At 39.9% G+C, this 17,873-nt stretch overlaps 1 protein-coding gene across 1 annotated transcript in view; it reads right to left on the reverse strand.

Annotated features, from left to right (window-relative positions):
- Positions 1-16,932, reverse strand: part of SPO11 (SPO11 initiator of meiotic double strand breaks) — a 43,160-nt gene extending 26,228 nt beyond the window's left edge. Inside the window, exons 1-5 of the mRNA XM_020797483.3 lie at positions 14,931-16,932; positions 10,630-10,743; positions 6,564-6,652; positions 5,655-5,721; positions 4,997-5,105 (exon numbers count right to left, since the gene is read on the reverse strand). Coding sequence (XP_020653142.2) covers positions 4,997-5,105; positions 5,655-5,721; positions 6,564-6,652; positions 10,630-10,743; positions 14,931-15,088 — 537 coding nt within the window. The 5' untranslated portion in view covers positions 15,089-16,932. The remainder of the gene's footprint in view (positions 1-4,996; positions 5,106-5,654; positions 5,722-6,563; positions 6,653-10,629; positions 10,744-14,930) is intronic.
- Between the last annotated feature and the right edge of the window lie 941 nt (positions 16,933-17,873).

Genomic DNA, 17,873 nt, shown 5'->3' on the forward strand with positions numbered 1-17,873 from the left:
TCTTTTGATGCCGCAATACCGATGGTAAGATCCCGAGGCACTGGGGCGGAGCTGGCAAAGGCTGAAATTAAGTCAGCTTTGCTGCCAGTTCATCCAGCTGATTTTAAACTGTTGGGTTTTCAATTTGAAGGCTGTTTCTATGTGGATAAGGCAATGACCATGGGGTGCTCCATGTCCTGTGTGGCCTTTGAACGCTTTAGCTCATTTTTTGAGTGGGCACTAAAGCGCAGGGTGGGACTTTCCCATGTCATCCATTATTTGGATGATTTTTTTATTTTGTGGGGAACCCAGATCTGGACAGTGCCAGTTCATCATTAGAGCATTCCAAACCCTCACGAAGGACCTAGCTGTTCCTTTGGTGGAAGAAAAATCTGAGGGCCCATCCACTTGTCTTACTTTTCTGGGGATTGAACTGGATACTGTTCGGCAATCCAGTAGGTTACAGGATAGCAAGCTTTCTGATCTGCGGATCCTGATCCGGAACCTGTTGCTGCGGCAACACGTCACATTGAGAGAGCTTAATGAGGTGGTGGGTCACCTCAATTTTGTGTGTAAAGTCATTGACCCAGGTAGGGCTTTTCTCAGAAGGCTTTGCGGAGCCATGAGTGGTTTAAAGAAGCCATATCATCGGAGAAAAATGTCAGCGGATATGAAAGATGATTTGCATACCTGGTTGCAATTCCTGGATGGATTCAACGGCATTTCATTTTGGAGAGACGAGCAGCGGCTTGGAGCTGAGTTCCAGGTGCACTCTGATGTGGCAGAGTCATGTGGATATGGTATTTATTTCAGAGGCTGTTGGTGCACTGGGCGATGGCTGGTGGCTTGGTATGACTCCAAAGTCACCCAAGATCTCACGTTTTTGGAAGTTTTTTCCCAATTCTTGGGGCACTATGGCTTTGTGCAGACATTTGGGCCAACTCAGCAGTCACCTTTTGGTGTGACAACATGGCTGTAGTCCAAGTAGTGAATAACCTCTCATCTAAATCAGTGAGAGCTATGAGACTCATAAAAGCCTTCACACTATGCTGTTTGGAATACAGTGGTACCTCGCAAGACGATTACCCCGCAGAACGATGAATCCGAATGATGACGAGGTTTTGCGACCGCCATTGTGCTTCGCAAAACAGTGTTTCCTATGGAGGAATTTCGCTGGACTCCATTTAGGTCCGTGCTTCCCCAGACACTTTTTTTTCCAGGACTGATGCTTAGCAAGAGGACGATTGAACAGCTGATTGGCGGCTCTGCAAATGGCTTCCCTAGGGGCAGCACTCTCCAACCATTTTCTGTGTGCGAGGACCATGCACGCCAATGCAAAAAGCCCAGCGCAACCCTTGCCTGCAGAGCCTCCCATGCAGGTGATCCGAGCCAAGCAGCCTTTCTGCCAGTCAGTCGCAGTCGCCACCAATCCCCCATCACTCCTTTGCCCCGCAGCATTCTTCACAAAAGGGAGACTTTGTGATGGGCTGCCTCTGGCCCCACTGCTGGCTGTGGAAAGGTGGCTCCGGTAGGCTCAAGGCACCTCTCCCACCCAGCAGGGAGTCTTGCACAGCGTGCGTGTGTGCTCTCCTGTCAAGCGCTCCATCTCTCCCCCCCGCATTCCTTCCCCCCCACTCCTTCTGCTAGCCTTCCCGTATCCCCTCAGCAAATCTGCTTGGTTAGCTAAGGTGAGGGCAAAGGAGAAGCACAGCCTGACGGAGACATAGCTTGTAGCGACGAGCGCGGGAAGAGCTGGGGGGAAGAGGACTTTGGGCGCCAACAGCCAAAGACTCTTCCCAGTGCTTGCTGCCTCGCTGTCTTTGGCTGCTGTTGCTTGAGCGGTGCAACAAGGGACAGCTATGAGAAGTCGCCTCTAGCTGTTCCCTTGCCTCCAGCCTTCCCCAGATCATCCACCGCACCTCCCAGCCCAGGCGCTGACCCACGGCACACCATCCCTCTTGCTCCGACAACACACACCAACACCACCCAGGCGCCAGAGCCCCTCAGGACTCAACCCAATTTTGTCAGACGCCCACTCACAAAAACAACGGAAGGGAAGGGGGGTGCTTAGCAAGAGGACAACTGAACAGCAAGAGGTCAATTGAACAGCTGACCGGCGGCTTCACGAAGTGGCTTCCCTAGGGTGTTTTCTTTCGCAAGACAGTGATTTAAAATGGCTTCCTTTTGGGCGATCTTCGCTGGACGATGACTATTTTCCCCATTGGAACATATTAAACGGGTTTCAATGCATTCCAATGGGGAAACTGTTTTTGCTAGACGATGTTTTCACAAGACAGCAATTTCAATGGAATGGATTAACATCATCTAGCAAGGCACCATTGTACAATATTGTGTTCCAGGCTTGTTATATTCCTGGTATAGAGAATGAGCTGGCTGACGTCCTGTCCCATCAACAGATTGACAGGTTCAGGGAGTTGGCCCCCAAAGATAGAATTTATCCAGACATACTGCCTCAGGAGGTATGGAGCGCTGGAGGATTGAAGCCAACAAAGCGATAAGTTTGGCAATTGCTCCTAGCACCAGGTACAGCTATGCAGCAGCATGCAAAGAATTTTTTGCATTCAGCAAATGTGAAGGCATGGGTAGGCCATGGCCTATAACGGTGGACCATTTGCAGCAATTTGCAGTTTACCTTCGTTTCAAAGGTTTGGCCCCCTGCACCATTCAAGGTAGATTGTCAGCCCATGGGTGTCCAGATTTGGCTGGCGACTTCCAAGTCAAAAAAATGATAGAATGGCGCAAAGAAAGGGGTAAGCAATTAGATATGCATACCCATATATTCCCCAGGTTTCTAGCTCAGTTGAGTCAAGTTTGGGAAGATGTTTGTATTTATCAGTGTGGGGTTAATTTGTTTAGGGCAGCTACACTATATGCTTTTTTCGGGGCTTTCCATATTAGTGAACCAGTGACAGCATCCAAAAATGATGATTCTCAGACAGCGTTGCAGATGGATGACCTTTTTGTCTCTGAAGTCAGGGTTTTGCTTCATCTCCGCAGTTCTAAAAATGATCAGTTTGGAAGGGGACAGGTTATAAACCTAGGGCCTTGTTCTGTAACTGAACTCTGCCCGGTAAAAGCACTATCTGAATTTGTTCAGTTGAGAGGGGATGTTGGAGGAGACTTAGTTTGCCACAAGGACAGTTTACCCCTTACACAATATCAATTTTGGACTGTAACTTCCTGAGGGCTTAAGAAACCAGGCATTGTAGGATGGAAATTTGGCACACATTCCTTTCGTATAGCTGCAGCTTTCATGGCAGCGGCTTTGGTTTACGGTGAGGATCAAATAAAGAAATTTGGGGGGTGATCATCTTGTAGGTTTAAGACATATGTTCGTTCCCTCCCTCAATAAAAGTGATGCTGTTTTTTCCTTTTTCAGAACCCAGGGCCCGAGTGGCTATTTATGGTCACAGCTATATTCACTGGGCAGCGAAGCACGCTCTGCAGTCTGGATGGGGGTGTAATTTAGGTTTGGGGGCTTCAGCTGCCCTCGAATGGAAGGGCAAAAGGGGTATACTGTGGCATGAGCTTCTGGAGCTTGCAGTACTGAGTTTCAGGGTTGCGCCCCCCCCAATATTTTTGTTGTTCATTTGGGTAGTAACAATCTGATGAAACAAACGGGCAAGTCTTTGATTTTGCAGGTCATCTAGGACCTCCAGATATTGAAGGATATGTTTCCTTCAATGAAGCTGATTTGGTCCACTATGATCCCATGGAGGGCTTGGCAAGCTGACTGCAAACCTGGCAGGATAGACAGGGCATGGTGTGGTGTGACCCGAGAAGTTTGCCGTGCAATGAGAGCGGGGTTGGGGTCTGTGATATCACATCCTGAAATTGTGAGTTACTGGCCCAAATTATATCAGAGCAATGGTGTTCATTTATCGAAGTTGGGCATAGGCCTCTTTCTTAAGGACCTACAAGGGGGCCTTAGAGCCGTAATTTTCAGCTTGGGTGGCAGGCATGGGGCATATAAATAGTCCCTAGCCGTGGCAGGTAGTGTGATGCAAAAAGAGCTGAGTTCATGTTTGCACAGGGTTGCTAAAAATTAGGACATCTCGCCGGTAGGTCAAGCCTATCGATTAGCAGGTGAGAGGTGTCTTATATGCAAGGACCTCCTTGCCAGCTGCCCATTTAGGGTCACGAGGCTCGATGGGAAGAGCTGGTTGGGGGGGGTACCATTTCATAGAACAACTGAAAGCGTGCTGTTCAGCAGATAGCATGATTCAGTAATAGGAGCTCGCCCTGCTCTAGGAAGCATCTGGAGATCTAGGATTATCCGGACATAAAAGGAATTCGCACTACGGTAGGCTCCCTTGTATTTTGGGGGATACAATTTAAATAGTTAATGAAGTTGTGGTGCAAGTTTTAATCCAACAATCTGTGTCTCACCTTGTTATTTCTGGGCTAGGAGGGCAAGTATTTTCCTTCCAACACTGAAGCAGCTCTGTGCAGTTTTTTAAAAGGACTGCTGCAACGTCAGCATGCCAACAAAGGAAACTAGCAATAGGAGTGGGCAATATACCATACTAATTTCCTTCCATCTCTTGTGCTTTACAGGCTTTACTTTGTAAGCAGGGAGTTTGGTCATTGAGAAGAAGGTTGCGGATCAAACTGAGCTGCAGAAGAATTTGCGGGTTGTAATATTAAAAGGTAAAGTGAATGTTATAGTCCTTGAAGCCACCACCAAGGAAGCCTGGTTCCTAGTTGTAAATTTCCAGGCCAATCTCAGGTTGGCGGCTCACAGCGTTATAACTTGAGTGCAGCGGGTGGAACAGTGGACGATCTCGGGGAGATGTGTTCAAACAAGTAATGAAGTCCTAAACCATTAGTTGCTGTTGGTATTTGTTCACTGTATTGCGCCGGAGATGGGTGGAAGTTTCCGATTGACCCTGCCATCCTAACAGTACCTTCTACAACTATTAAGTTATTATTTTCTTCCTTTTTCCAAATAATTAAATTATTTTGTAGGTAATAAAAGAATTATAGAATACTTAACAATATGTAGACTCCTCCTAGGTATCTTGAGCAAGCAGGAAATGTCATTAATAATGTTGTCCACAACTCTTTGGTTACCAAAATGTATTGTATCAGTGTAAAATATGTCTCTGTCAAGATAAAACACTACAGTTTATAAACAAATGAATAATAAATAGTCTTATAGGTATCTAATGTTTCATAAGGAACACTTCAGTGTTCATAAATGTTTAGCTAAATGGCCACCAGTAAAGCCCTCATTTTTTCCCCTGTCTTCAGCAGATAGTAGTGGTTGAATTTCATATAAAAGAAGCAAAGGGAGTATTTACAGCATTTCTAATGCAGAATGTCCACAGCAATGAGGCACTGATTGGGATCATAGCTAGGACTGAGGAGTCTCTAATTCAAATTCCTGTCCAAGTATGAGACTTGAAATGCGTCAGTCTAACCTACCTTTCAGGATTGTGAGCACAAAAAGAACTATAAGTATGTGCTTCCTTGAACTTCTTAGAAGAAAGGCAGGATATAAAAGACTTCTTTAGTTACTGGTAAGGGTGAAATATAAACAATTTGATATGCCTCAAAAAGCATTGTATCATGAAATATAACATTCCAATTTAATATAGTTTTTCAAATGTGTATATGTTTTAGTTTTATAACTACATAAACATAATTATTACCTTTTCGTTGCATAAGTGTTTGTCTGCACCAGCTTGTAAATAATAGCTAACATTTTAAGGAACAGAGCTGAAATATAAAATGAAACCTGATATTATTAACCCTACTGAAAACACCATCATACTTTCAGATATTATCTTTTTTAAAATACTGGGAATTTCTCTGGGCATAAGTATTTGTAAATGAAATTTGCATTCATAGATACATGTTCCTTGCTACAATTATAAGTGTCCTGTCTTAAGTCAGAATAGAGATCAGGTCTCCCACATCCCAATATTCCACCTTGTTCTTTACCTGTACACTGGCCTGTATTACAAGGAAAACTTTGTGTCATTGGTTATAATGTTTTTACTGCAAATGTGTCCCATTTTCAGACTTAATTGCCATGATCCAAATTTTGTTTTAAAGCATTTGTATATGTTACTAGTTGTGCCAAAATGGGGATGTGGTCCAATCAGATGGGCAAATCATTGCAAGCAGTACAGGGCATACAGTCATCAGCCATGTCCAAATGCAGTCTCAACTATTTTTATATATTGGTCATCTGGATGTCTGTGGTTTTTGACAGCAAGTGATATATGTACAGTACATATATCACTGGTTGTACAGGCAAATCTCCTTAATCACATAATGAAATATTATCAAACATAAAAGAAAAGGAACTGTGTTGCTGGAAAAGGGATTAACTTGCCTCATGAAAATTTGAGCCCTGTCTCACTAGCCCTTGACAATGACAATAACCATGGATAGAATGAATGTTGTTGCTTTAGACTTCCACAAATTTTAGGACAACGTTCCTCACCATAGCTGTATCAGTACCATATGTATAGGTTTAAAATGGTTTTCAAAACATTGCGTACTGCAGATTGTAACAGAAAAGAAAAATAAATCACATGGTGTCTTTATCTTACCGTATGTTGTTGCTGATTTAGGACAGTCACTTCTTATTTTCCTTATTGTACATTTAGATGTCATCTGCAAACCTACACAGTCTTCAAACCTGTGATGTTATCAATTAATCCAGACATTTATAAAAATAAATAACTGCATTGTGTTTTTAGTTCATATTATCTTGTGCAATTTAAAGCAAATCTTTATGAAAAGAGATCAGGAAAAGTCAAAGGTTCTGATGCAATTAAGTCAGATGTGATTATGACTCCAGTCATGGAATGACATCAGCCTTGGTTGCTTACTTAGCCTTGTCAGAAGGACAGATGGAGTTTGGCCACATTACTTTTATTTGATCTATTGAGTTTCTTATACTTGAATAAGAATAAAGAATAAGCCATGTGACTGGCATGTGGTGAAGAACACAACTGCAAGCTCTTTAACTAGTAGCAATTCATGGCTGCAGTTTACGTGGTGCCTAATGCTGGTGCATCTGTGTAATAAGATTCTGTCTAATTTAGTTTGCAGTTCTGCATTTTGGATTATATTTACAGTGTCTGGTGTGATATTCCCTTTATCTCTTTTGTAATTCCAAAGACATTTGGATTTCAATGGCTTCCCTGTGCAGTCTGTGCAATCCACAAGCACCAGCAGAACTTCAAAAAAAGAGAGGAAAGTTTGAAACTCAACAAAACTTGGCTCCCAGCTCTCAAAAATACAGCGTGCAAAAGGTCAATGACCTCTACCCTGCCGCAAGGACTGGGGATCACTACACACAAAAAACCAGCTAATGAGACCCATCAGTTACAGTGACAAAAAATCTCTCCTCCTTATCACAACAATACACCCACAACAAGACACACTAATCACCCATCTCCTGAATAGGACAAAGGCCTATCTCACTGCCATAAATACTCCACTCCCAAGCAAACTACACCAGAGCACAGAGTGCTGTCCTCTGAAGATGCCGGCCACAGAGACTGGCGAAACGTTAGGAAGAACAACCTTCAGAACACGGCCAAAGAGCCTGAAAAGCCCATAACAACCATTAGATGCCGGCCGTGAAAGCCTTCGCAAATACATTAGATTTTTTTTCTTTATTTTAAACAATTTTCTCTGATGTTATTTAAAGGAAAGAAAGAGAAATTGGGCAAACTTGCTGATGCAATAGCATCACAAGATAAAAATGAGAGGGCAGTATCCATACTGTAAGTGTGCCTTTAATTACTATAAAAACATACAATTTAATACATTGTAATTCAGAAAAAAAGTCTATTGTTTTTACAATATGTACTGTAAATTTACCTTTTCCAATTTTTAACATAGATGTTATGTTAAAATGAGTCTTGCCCAAAACTGTTCCATGAGTCAAAATTTGGTATGTTACTTAGTCGTTGGCTTGTGTTTGTTACATGTTAATTTTAAAATATATATTTTAGAGGCTCTAGGGTGAAGGTTCAATAGGCAATGTCTAACATCAGATGTGTACAACTCATTGTACAAATATAGAAAAGATGGTTTTGTTCCTGCCCATGGGTTATTATTTGTAAACCATGGGGGAGGTCCCCCTAAAAATTGACAGTTACTGTATGTAATGAGAACGAAATGGCAATCAAATTGGTTCATTAAGGTTCATTGATTATTTGTCTCTGGAAGTAGCTGTGATTCCTGTGTGTTGTCAATTATTCTCTGTTACAAATAATACTGCTTCTATAAGGACTGTTCAGGACACTTAGTAAAGTATAATTTGTAGGACTCCTTAGAAAACATACTGTTATTTGTAAGATATGTACAAGAAATGTGGTTAGGAAATTGCATTAGCTACACCACTTTGCTACTTTTCAAGGGTCTTTTAGTATTTTTCTAACTTGAAAATGTTTGCTATAAAATATGTAGCATTTACTTCTATAGTAATATCTATTAGATTTAAAAGTGATAAATTAACATACTGTTGGTAAGTGAAATATCTATGAAATATCAATGAAATATCTAATGAACTGATTAGAAAATAATACACTGTATTGCAAAATATGAGTTAGCTGCTTTTTAATGCATTACCTTTTTTTTTCCTGAAGGTGGCAGAAGACACTATGCAAAAGACTTTTGCTTGTAAAACCTGGGATTCCTCAATCTATTTTGTTGTATCTAGACATAGTAAAACAGACCTACCGAATCCAGTGGGACTATGTTAGTAATTAACGTCTTCCAATTCTGCACCCTGAATGTGGCAAAACATCTAAAATGTTGTGATTTAAGAGTCATGATGGATATAGAGACTAAATCGCAATTAGATCATATTTCCTGTACAGCTGGTGAATAAGATTCATCTAGACATCAGCAGTAGTCAACTTTTTCTTGTTTAGGCCTGCTGTGCACATTTCATAATTCAAACTACCATAAAATGAAAAATAGAGATAAGTCAAAGTTTGAGGAAGCTTTCTTTAGTCTTTTTACACCAAATATAGTTTTTGCATTCTGTGATAAAAGCTCTGTCAGGTGTCTGGAATTTCTTAAATCATAATATTATTACTTCCCCATCTACTAAGGCCAACAGTTTCTGTCTCTTCCTAATTCATATACCATATTGTACCCAAACTCATTGTTTTAGGCAAATAACTTCATTTGTCCCTGCAATGTTCTTATTTATTATATGGATATTACATATTTCTTTCATAGAACTCCAGGCATTATATACTGGCTTCAAAGACAGTTTCCCATTTTGCTACTGACTAACACTAGACTTAGGAGACAGCTATACTGGCCATTTATTCTGCATTTTATTGCAGATTGGGACAGATAAATTCAAATTAAAATCCAGTGACTACACAATATAATCCTCAATGCAAGGAAGCTCACTGTGGACTATCTTTGTTGAATGGAAAATTGTGTGTTTTGTTTAGCCAAAAACCATGGTTTCCATTTGTTCCAATCAAGTTGATATTACTTTTTTCTGCTTTCTGTCTGTGTGATTACTTGATTTGATGCAAAGAGGGGCTCACGGGCTGGTGGTGGTAATCATTTCACCTCAACTATGTGCCTCTATTCTCCACAGTTCCTTTTTTAAAAGATTTCAACTCAGCGCTGGAACACAGTATTGCTAGGGCACTTAGGAGAACTGTGTAAACAAACTGTGCTATTTATATACCGCCCCATAGTGCTTCAAGCACTCTCTGGGCGGTTGTTAATTATGCAGGCTGCACATTGCCCCTCCCAGCGAGCTGGGTACTCATTTTACCGACCTCGGAAAGATAGAAGGCTGAGTCAACCTTGAGCCGGCTACCCAGGATTGAACCCCGGGTCATGAGCACAGTTTTAGCTGCAGTACAGCAGTTTAACCACTGCGCCATGAGGCTCTGTAAACAAAGAGAGCAAGAGGTTGAAATCAGCCCATAGCTCCTTGTGAACATATTAAAGCAGCCAGCCCCTCTCTTTCCATTAACTTTTTATACCACTTTCCTTTTCAAGAATATAGATCAGCTGAAAAAATTCCTCTTCAAATCACTTTTTAATACACACTAACAGTTGATTTCTCTCTTCAGCATTTCTCTTATCACTAAGGCCACAAGCCAGTTGTTAATCTCACTAGAGTAACCCTATTGAATTAATTAGACCTAGATAACTGATTGGCTAGAGTTCCACTGATTCAGTAGATATACTATACTGTAGTTGGAACCATTAAATTTAGGCCTACGATTTTAATTGATTACTTAAGAATGTGAATGATCACCCACTATTGAGACCTGTTCTAGTGAATTTTTCACCACACTGCACCATGAGAAGCCATAGTAGGTTATAGCTGGATTGTCATCTATTGAGCTGATTGTGTAAGTAGCATTCCAAAGCACTGACTAAAAACTGCAGATATCACATACTGGAAGGATTGTAAGAATAGGTCTGTAATCTCGGCAACATTATACCAGGCATAGAACCTCATTCAACATGGGGGGGGGGGGAATAACTGATCAGTTTAATGTGTACTCCACCCTCAAATCTGATACAAGGAAGGGCAATAAATAAGCTCATTTTAATAAATAAGCAACATTTTAATTATGATAAATTAAATTCGCAAGTATGGTTAAAAATACCTACTGTATATTTGCCCAGTCAGATCTATTTTTCAAGAAGAGAACAGGTGCTTCATTTCTGGACAGGCTTGTAATAGTCTCTTCAATAACATTTTCGATTGCTTTAAGAATCTCAGAGCTAAAACAAGTTATAATATATAGTATTACATAGCATGTACACCAATTCCACAATCTCCAATGAAACTTAAAAACACAAATATTTGGTTAATTTATTTGTTTGATTTATGAAGATGCAAGTGCAACCCCCATGAAATATTGGTTCAGTTCAAAGGGATGGCTGTGAGTAAGAGATTTAAATCTCAGAAAGATTGGGAGAGCTGAAAGGGCTGAAGCTACTGTTGTCAGTTGGATTGCAAAGGCCCTTGCCAACTTGGTTTAAGTATTGTTAGCTACCTAGAGTGGTCCTGACCCGATCAGATAGGCGGGATAAAAATAAAATAAATAAATAAAAATAAATAAATAAGTTTAATTTTAATCTGTTTGTGCTGGAGGGGTGAATCTAGATAGTGAATTCATGAAGTGCAGACAATTGTTTTGATATTTTATTGTAGGCTTTGAAGATTCTCCTGTGTTATGGATACCCAACCCAGTTGAGGAAGATATCTTGGATTTTTGTTTGACTTTGAAATCAAATGGACACTTGAACTTTGTAAATTCTACAAGCAACTTCTGTATTGTTGCAAACACTTGGGTGTACAAATTACAGCATTTTGTTATTTTGTTATTTTGATTGCTCATGTTGACTGTCACATGGATGCAAGTAAAAAGACACCTATTTTGGGAAAGTGTGTTTGCAAGATTCATCAATAGTAAGCCAATAGCCCTTTAAATCTTAACAGTGTTGCACAAAAAATATTTCATTGCAATTTGTCTTGCTTTCAGTACTCTTAACAATTTTAGTTTGTTATTCTACTGTAAGCGTCAACATTAGGAAGTAGATTGCTAGCCACTCCTGATTTTTTTTCCAGCCAGCCAAACATTTGGCTCAACTGGTTTAAAACAGCTATGATTAATGTTTTAAATCAATGATGTAATATTAACTTTGGCCAGAGTCTGACTTAACTTGTTTTTAAATGCTGTAAACTTCAAAAAAATGTTCAAGGGTATAATAGAAGTACTTCCTCTTTACCATAGCACATTAACCTTTTGATCTAACACTTTGAATGAATGCCTGTGGTTTTTAATTATATGAAGGTTTTGGCTGGATAGCAACATTGTGTGTGTGTGGCGGGGGTAGATAAAATGTGTTATGAACTGAACTAAAAGCACTAATAGTGCTGCTCCTAATTTAAAAAATAGGAGGTTGCTTTGAACTTCCAGAGAACAAAATACAGTACCATTTTTGCTTAATTTTTGAGCCCCCTGCTCCACAGTTGTGTAACATTGTTCTTGGAGGACCATGTGTGGAGCAAAACGTTAATAGATGGGAAATTCACATATAACTTGTATCTTTAGTACAAATAAACATAAGCCAAAATGTGGAAAAGTACTTTAGTTATTCCCAATCTTTTATTTAAAAAAATCTTTATATTTGAGATACATATATCATGTCATATCACAATTTCAAAAATAGTTTCACCTGTGAATGAAGATGGTGGGTTGGAAAGAAGTTTGGTTTCAGTTCAAAGGACAGAAGCCCAAAGCTTCTTTTACCATGCAGAACCACTTGTGAGGTTCTTGGGTCCAAACTAAACAACTAATTCTGAATGATCACATTCGGTTGTGGAAGAGAACATGGCAATTTTTAAAATAGGAGCACATTTATGGAATACAGTATATCACAGTGAACCGCAGACACTTACAATCTACTTCCTCCCTATTAAGAAACTACTTAGTTCTTTTTGAAGATGATTGCATATTACTCATGTCTTTAAAAGGAGGAAATCCTCAGAATCAGAAGCATATTCTATAAGGCATGCACAATGAATCCCTGCTTTTTCAGATATATTTACTTTGGATATTCCCCATACTTGAGGCTGAAAGGCTTAAAAATAAAATTGATTTGATGGAGAAAGTAATCAAAAATGGTTAGTTGAAACTGTTGGTTAGCAATGATTTCTACTGATACTTTTTATCAAGTTACTTCTGATTCATTCAGTTCCTGCAGTTATAACTTTTATATCATTTACGACACATGTGTATTGAATCTTACTACTGTTCTGTACAGTATATGTCAAAGTATCAGACAGATATGTTTCTGTTTCATCTTTAGAAATGTGTGGGTAAGTAAACAGTGCCAAATGATAAATCCAGTTTTCACATCCAGGCTTAATGCCTGGGGTTGAGAGCCAACAGAAGTTGAAAGTACTTTAAAAGAGAAAGGGGAGGATTTGAATGGCATGCTCATTGGAACAAATCACATATGTTCTTCCTTTCATTTTAGCTCCCACTTCTTAAAGATGAAGTAACCCTTCAGAAGAAAAAGATGCATTAATGGCCAAACATGCCAACTTAAAAAGCTCTCAGCATTAATTACAGAGAAATCTAAGCTGGGAACAGCAAGGAACTACAGATGTATCACACAAGGAAAAGGCCTGTCAGCTCATTTCCAACAAGTCACAGCATGAGCATTCTTTCTTTGTTTTTGGCAACAGAAACAGAAATGCACTTAAATCATTATTTCACAACATGAATTAAATCCAGTTACAGAATTAATCCTTGAGAGAAAGTGTGTGTTGGCAAACCTGGTATATAAACAGAGATAAAAAATATTTGAAATTAAATTTGGAAAAGAGTTTGCTTAAGTAAGTAGTATTAAAATGGCAAATTTTATACACTCTTAAACCAATAAGGAAACATGATAAATGCACGTAACTTCAAAAACAGTACAGTACTACTCTTTAATTTTGTGGAATCTAAAGTTAGTACACTTGCATAGTCAATTTTGCAGTTGACTATTTGCTTAGAATTATTTCTACCATTAATGTTATCTATATGCTGCCTTCTCCTCATCCCACCCCTGGAACGCAAGAAGGCTCACAGTAAAATAAAGCAACACGATAGACACACTTAAAAACACCATAATAAATAAAAAATTTAAAAAATAAAGATAACAATATTCAAAAACACTGGTAAGAACTCTTAAACCCCCTGAATTTACAAAATGCAGCATTCCTGGAAAGAATGGAAAGAAAAGAAACAAAATCATTACACAATTGGAAACACTTATTTGGAAATGCATGTAGTTTCAGCGATTAGAAAATCAGTATTCAGTAAAGATCATAATTGTTTGAACTGCAGTCTCTGTATGGGCTAGAAAGCCTTATTTCAATTTTTATTTCAACCATGGACTGTTTAGTAATGACTTTAGGCCAAGGGAAAGCAAAGATGTTGCTGGATTGCAGTTCCCAGCATACTGTGACAGGGGATGTGTTGACTGGGAGTTGCAGACCACTGTCAATATCTGGAAGACTGGATTTTACCCTCCCCTGCTTAGGCATATGTTATAGTACTTCTAAGGCCTTTCTTGCTGTGGGTTCCTCAGCCCTCCGGTGGTAGAACAGAAACATTAGTTACAGTGCAATTTCATATGTTCACAATAATGTATGTGATTTTATGGCACAGCCCTCTGATAAGATTTTGAGTGCATTCATGTGATTTCTGGGACTGGGAAATTAGGATGTGCCATGACTGGGACAGGAGCAAACTGGCAAACATCCTTTATTGCTAGTGACTACATTTTAAAGGGAAAATCTTTCTCCCTATTGTTTTGATTGAGAGAACAGGAAACATCAAAGATTTGAGACTGATTAATAAGGCCCAGTGTGTTCTGTTTCTGTTCTCCAAACTATTTGTTGTATGTTTAATGTTTTTTTTTATAATTTTAAATAATTTGAAGTACACTTCTGTACAGCAAAACAATTTGTCCTTTAGGTGCATACATTTTGATCAAAAAGTAGACAGGTTGGATATTCCTAATTTCAGAGCATGAGTTCTGAATTGTATGATGGCAGAACAGAAATCCCACTTCTGTTCTATATTTCTGAAATGACCAGCCAAAGCATGTCAGTCAGATTAGTGAGGCTGGGGATAAATCATATGCATGAACTTGCAGGTTACTGCTTTACCTTTATGTGGCTTATCTCTTGAGGTAAAGGAGTGAAGGTTTCAGGTTTCAAGAGAGCAGGGACATCAATGTCAGCTGTTACTCTGTATGTGATTCTATTTTATACAGTATGATACTAATAGGAAGAGGTGGGGATTTCCTGACCATGTTTCTGTTTTGCTCTTAGTGGGAAAAGTTCTATTTTAAATCGAACTCATATCAGCTTCTTGCTTTGACAACTCACAGTTTTCTGCCTTTACCTGGATATCTCACAGCTGTTATTGTCAGCACCAGGTTCCCTTACTGCTTCTCTGAGGGATTGTCGGTGTTGATCCAGTAAAGTGAACAAAGCCCAGTCTGTCTTTCTAGAAAAGGCCATTGCGAAGCTGAAAGGAGGGGATAATGGGAAAGGTGACATCTATTACAAAGTGGGGAGTGGGGAAGGATGCTACTGGCCCCACCTGCTCTGCTGCTGTTTTTCTGGCCTATAAAAAGCTCACACCTGTCCTACCAAACCCATACTTTTTTTCTGTCCCTCAGCACAGTAATTCAAAGGAGTAAGAAAGGCATCATGAGGTAACATGTGCCTGTGTCGGGCAGTGACTGTTTTGTGTCCATCTTTTACTGGGCTCAGCCAGATAGCCAATCAAATGAGGAGGCAGAGGCGGGGCTGAAGCCCTACTGGCTGCTGGTAATTTTTATCCAGAAAGGGGTTTGTGAGGGTGAGCTGTTAAAAGGACCCTGTTTAAAAATAATTAGGAGATTCTCCCACCACTCAAAGGGAGTGATGGAGGGAGGTGGGTGTCTCTCAGCTGATAAATGCTACAAGTACAGGCATCAGAGGCAGCCCGGCAGCCATTGTTCTTGAGCTTCCCTAGGGCTCATCCTTCCTTCCCCTAAATTAACTTGTTGCCCTCAGGTGTGGTCAAAGACCCTATTATATGAGAATTGTACAGTTTCTAATTGTTGTGCACTGCCTTGGGTCCCCTATGGGGAGAAAGGTCATATATAAGTAACATAAATATATAATAAATTTCCAGGGTGGAAATAATGCTCAGCCCAACCAGTTTCTGAAGAGGACACTGAAGGGGAAAGAATGCTACTTTGTCCTTTACCTCAGAGAACAAAATGTCATTGTGTTTAATGTATAGAGACTTCACTGAGGAAAAAAGTTTTGACTAGATCATAAGTTTCTAGTACCCTGTTTCCCCCAAAATAAGACCTAACTTGAAAATAAGCCCTAGTATGATTTTTCAGGATGCTCGTAATATAAGCCCTACCCCCAGAAATAAGCCCCAGTTAAGTGAAACCCTGCCCTCCACCATTGTGCAGCAACCGCAGAAGACATGACTGTATTTGAATAGGTGTAGATGATTGTACATGAAAAAAAAAACATCCCCTGTTAATATAAGACCCTGTCTTATTTTCGGGGAAACACGGTATTTTAAGCTATAACAACAACAATATTTTCTAGTTGTACAGAGCTGGCAGTCCATACTTTTGAGGCAGTCCATACTTTGGAAGAAAGGGTCTCCAAGAAGACCAGGGTCAAAGGGAGTGATCCTTTACTAGTCCTGTTTGACTAGCAGGCATATTTCTGGCACGACTGGTAGCTGAGCCATTAGAACCAGAAGTTGGAAGCAATTGAACATGAATTTTCAGAAACTGTGGGATTCTGGGAGTTGCAGTGCAAAGAAAGCAATGTTTCCAAGCTCTGCTTATGACACTGTTTGAATTAATTTTCAGGATAAAGCAGCCGTTTTGAGGCAAGGATTGAAGCCATGCTTGGCTGTGCTCTGATCCCAAAGACAAGGGAAAAGAGTGATGCTGAGGAGAACCGAAGGTTTCTGAAGGGATGGTCTTTCACTCCTGGCATAGCTTCTTGAAAGAGTCAAAGTCAATGGGAGTTTTAAAAAGCTTGCGAGCATATTTTGGGCTGCACTTTTTCTGTCACCTCCACATTTTCTGGCAGAGATTAAGGCAATGCTGTTGCTCAACCCTAGCAATTTTATGTGCCTCACTTAGCTATCCCCCAGGATGAACCACAGCACCTCACACTATCAGACACAAATCTGAACACTATATTGTTGCATTCCTCTACCACAGTTGGAGGGTCATCAGTCCTCCTTCAGCTTCTTGGCTTTCGGTAGTCATAGAACATTATTCAACAGCAGCACCTACTGCATATATAGAATAGAGCAGCAGAAGGCAAGTTCTAATTCAAGGACATGTCCTGCATTTGTGTCTATTTTCCACCTTTCCCCCCATCAGGAATAATACATTGTCATGAGTAGCTGAGTGGTTGCTCTGACCTGCTTTCTCCTCTTCAGTATGTCAGAGACAGGCTTTATATATGGAAGATGGATGGTCACCATGTTTCTTTCTCTCAATTGTGGCGCAAAAGCTCATATTTTTTTCTAGATTGAAATTGCTCATTAACTTCTCTACCACTTTCTGTACTACACAATGTCTTTCACAAGAACTGTTTTGCATCCTTCTCTTCATTAGTCCATATTGACCAAAATCCTATTGCCTACCGTAGTAAATTGCACTAATTAGGCCCATTGAATTAGTCGGAATTTGGTGTGTCAGCTTCTCCATAAATTCCATTCAAATAAACCTACTCTAAATACAGTACGGCTTTGTAAGTTGTAGTTACAATGGATTTGAATCAATGGAACTTATGGGAGAGCTGACTCATCAAATCCTCATTGATTCAATGAGCTATACTAGTTTGATTTAATATGCTAATCAACAGCATTTTGGCTGTTGGGTTTTCTAACAGAAGCTGAAGAAGTGAAGCCCCTTATCCCCAAAAATTTACAGCTTAAAATCTGACAGAAAAGGAGAGGTTAAAATAGCAAGGAAATTGTGTAACTATGTAATTTACAGCTCTTAATAGCCCTTTTCCTTTATTTACTGTACATGTGGGAAAAGCCTAAAGAGTAATTGTGTATCGTTAAAGCCAAATTAAAGCTGGATGTTTTTTAAAAAGCATTTTAGACTCTAAGGACACCACAAATGTTTCAGGGTAAATCTCCCCTTTTTAAGAAATCCCTTTTTGCCAAGCCTATATTGCTTGCCAGCTAAGTTCCAGTGTCACACAATTCAACTAATCGAACCTCTAAGACAGAGGTCCCCAACCTTTTTGTGACTATGGACTGGCTGAGCCTCTGAAGAAGGTGGGGGACCCCCCTGCACTC

Source organism: Pogona vitticeps, chromosome 4 (assembly GCF_051106095.1).
Source record: "Pogona vitticeps strain Pit_001003342236 chromosome 4, PviZW2.1, whole genome shotgun sequence".
NCBI classification, from domain to species: Eukaryota; Metazoa; Chordata; class Lepidosauria; order Squamata; family Agamidae; genus Pogona; species Pogona vitticeps.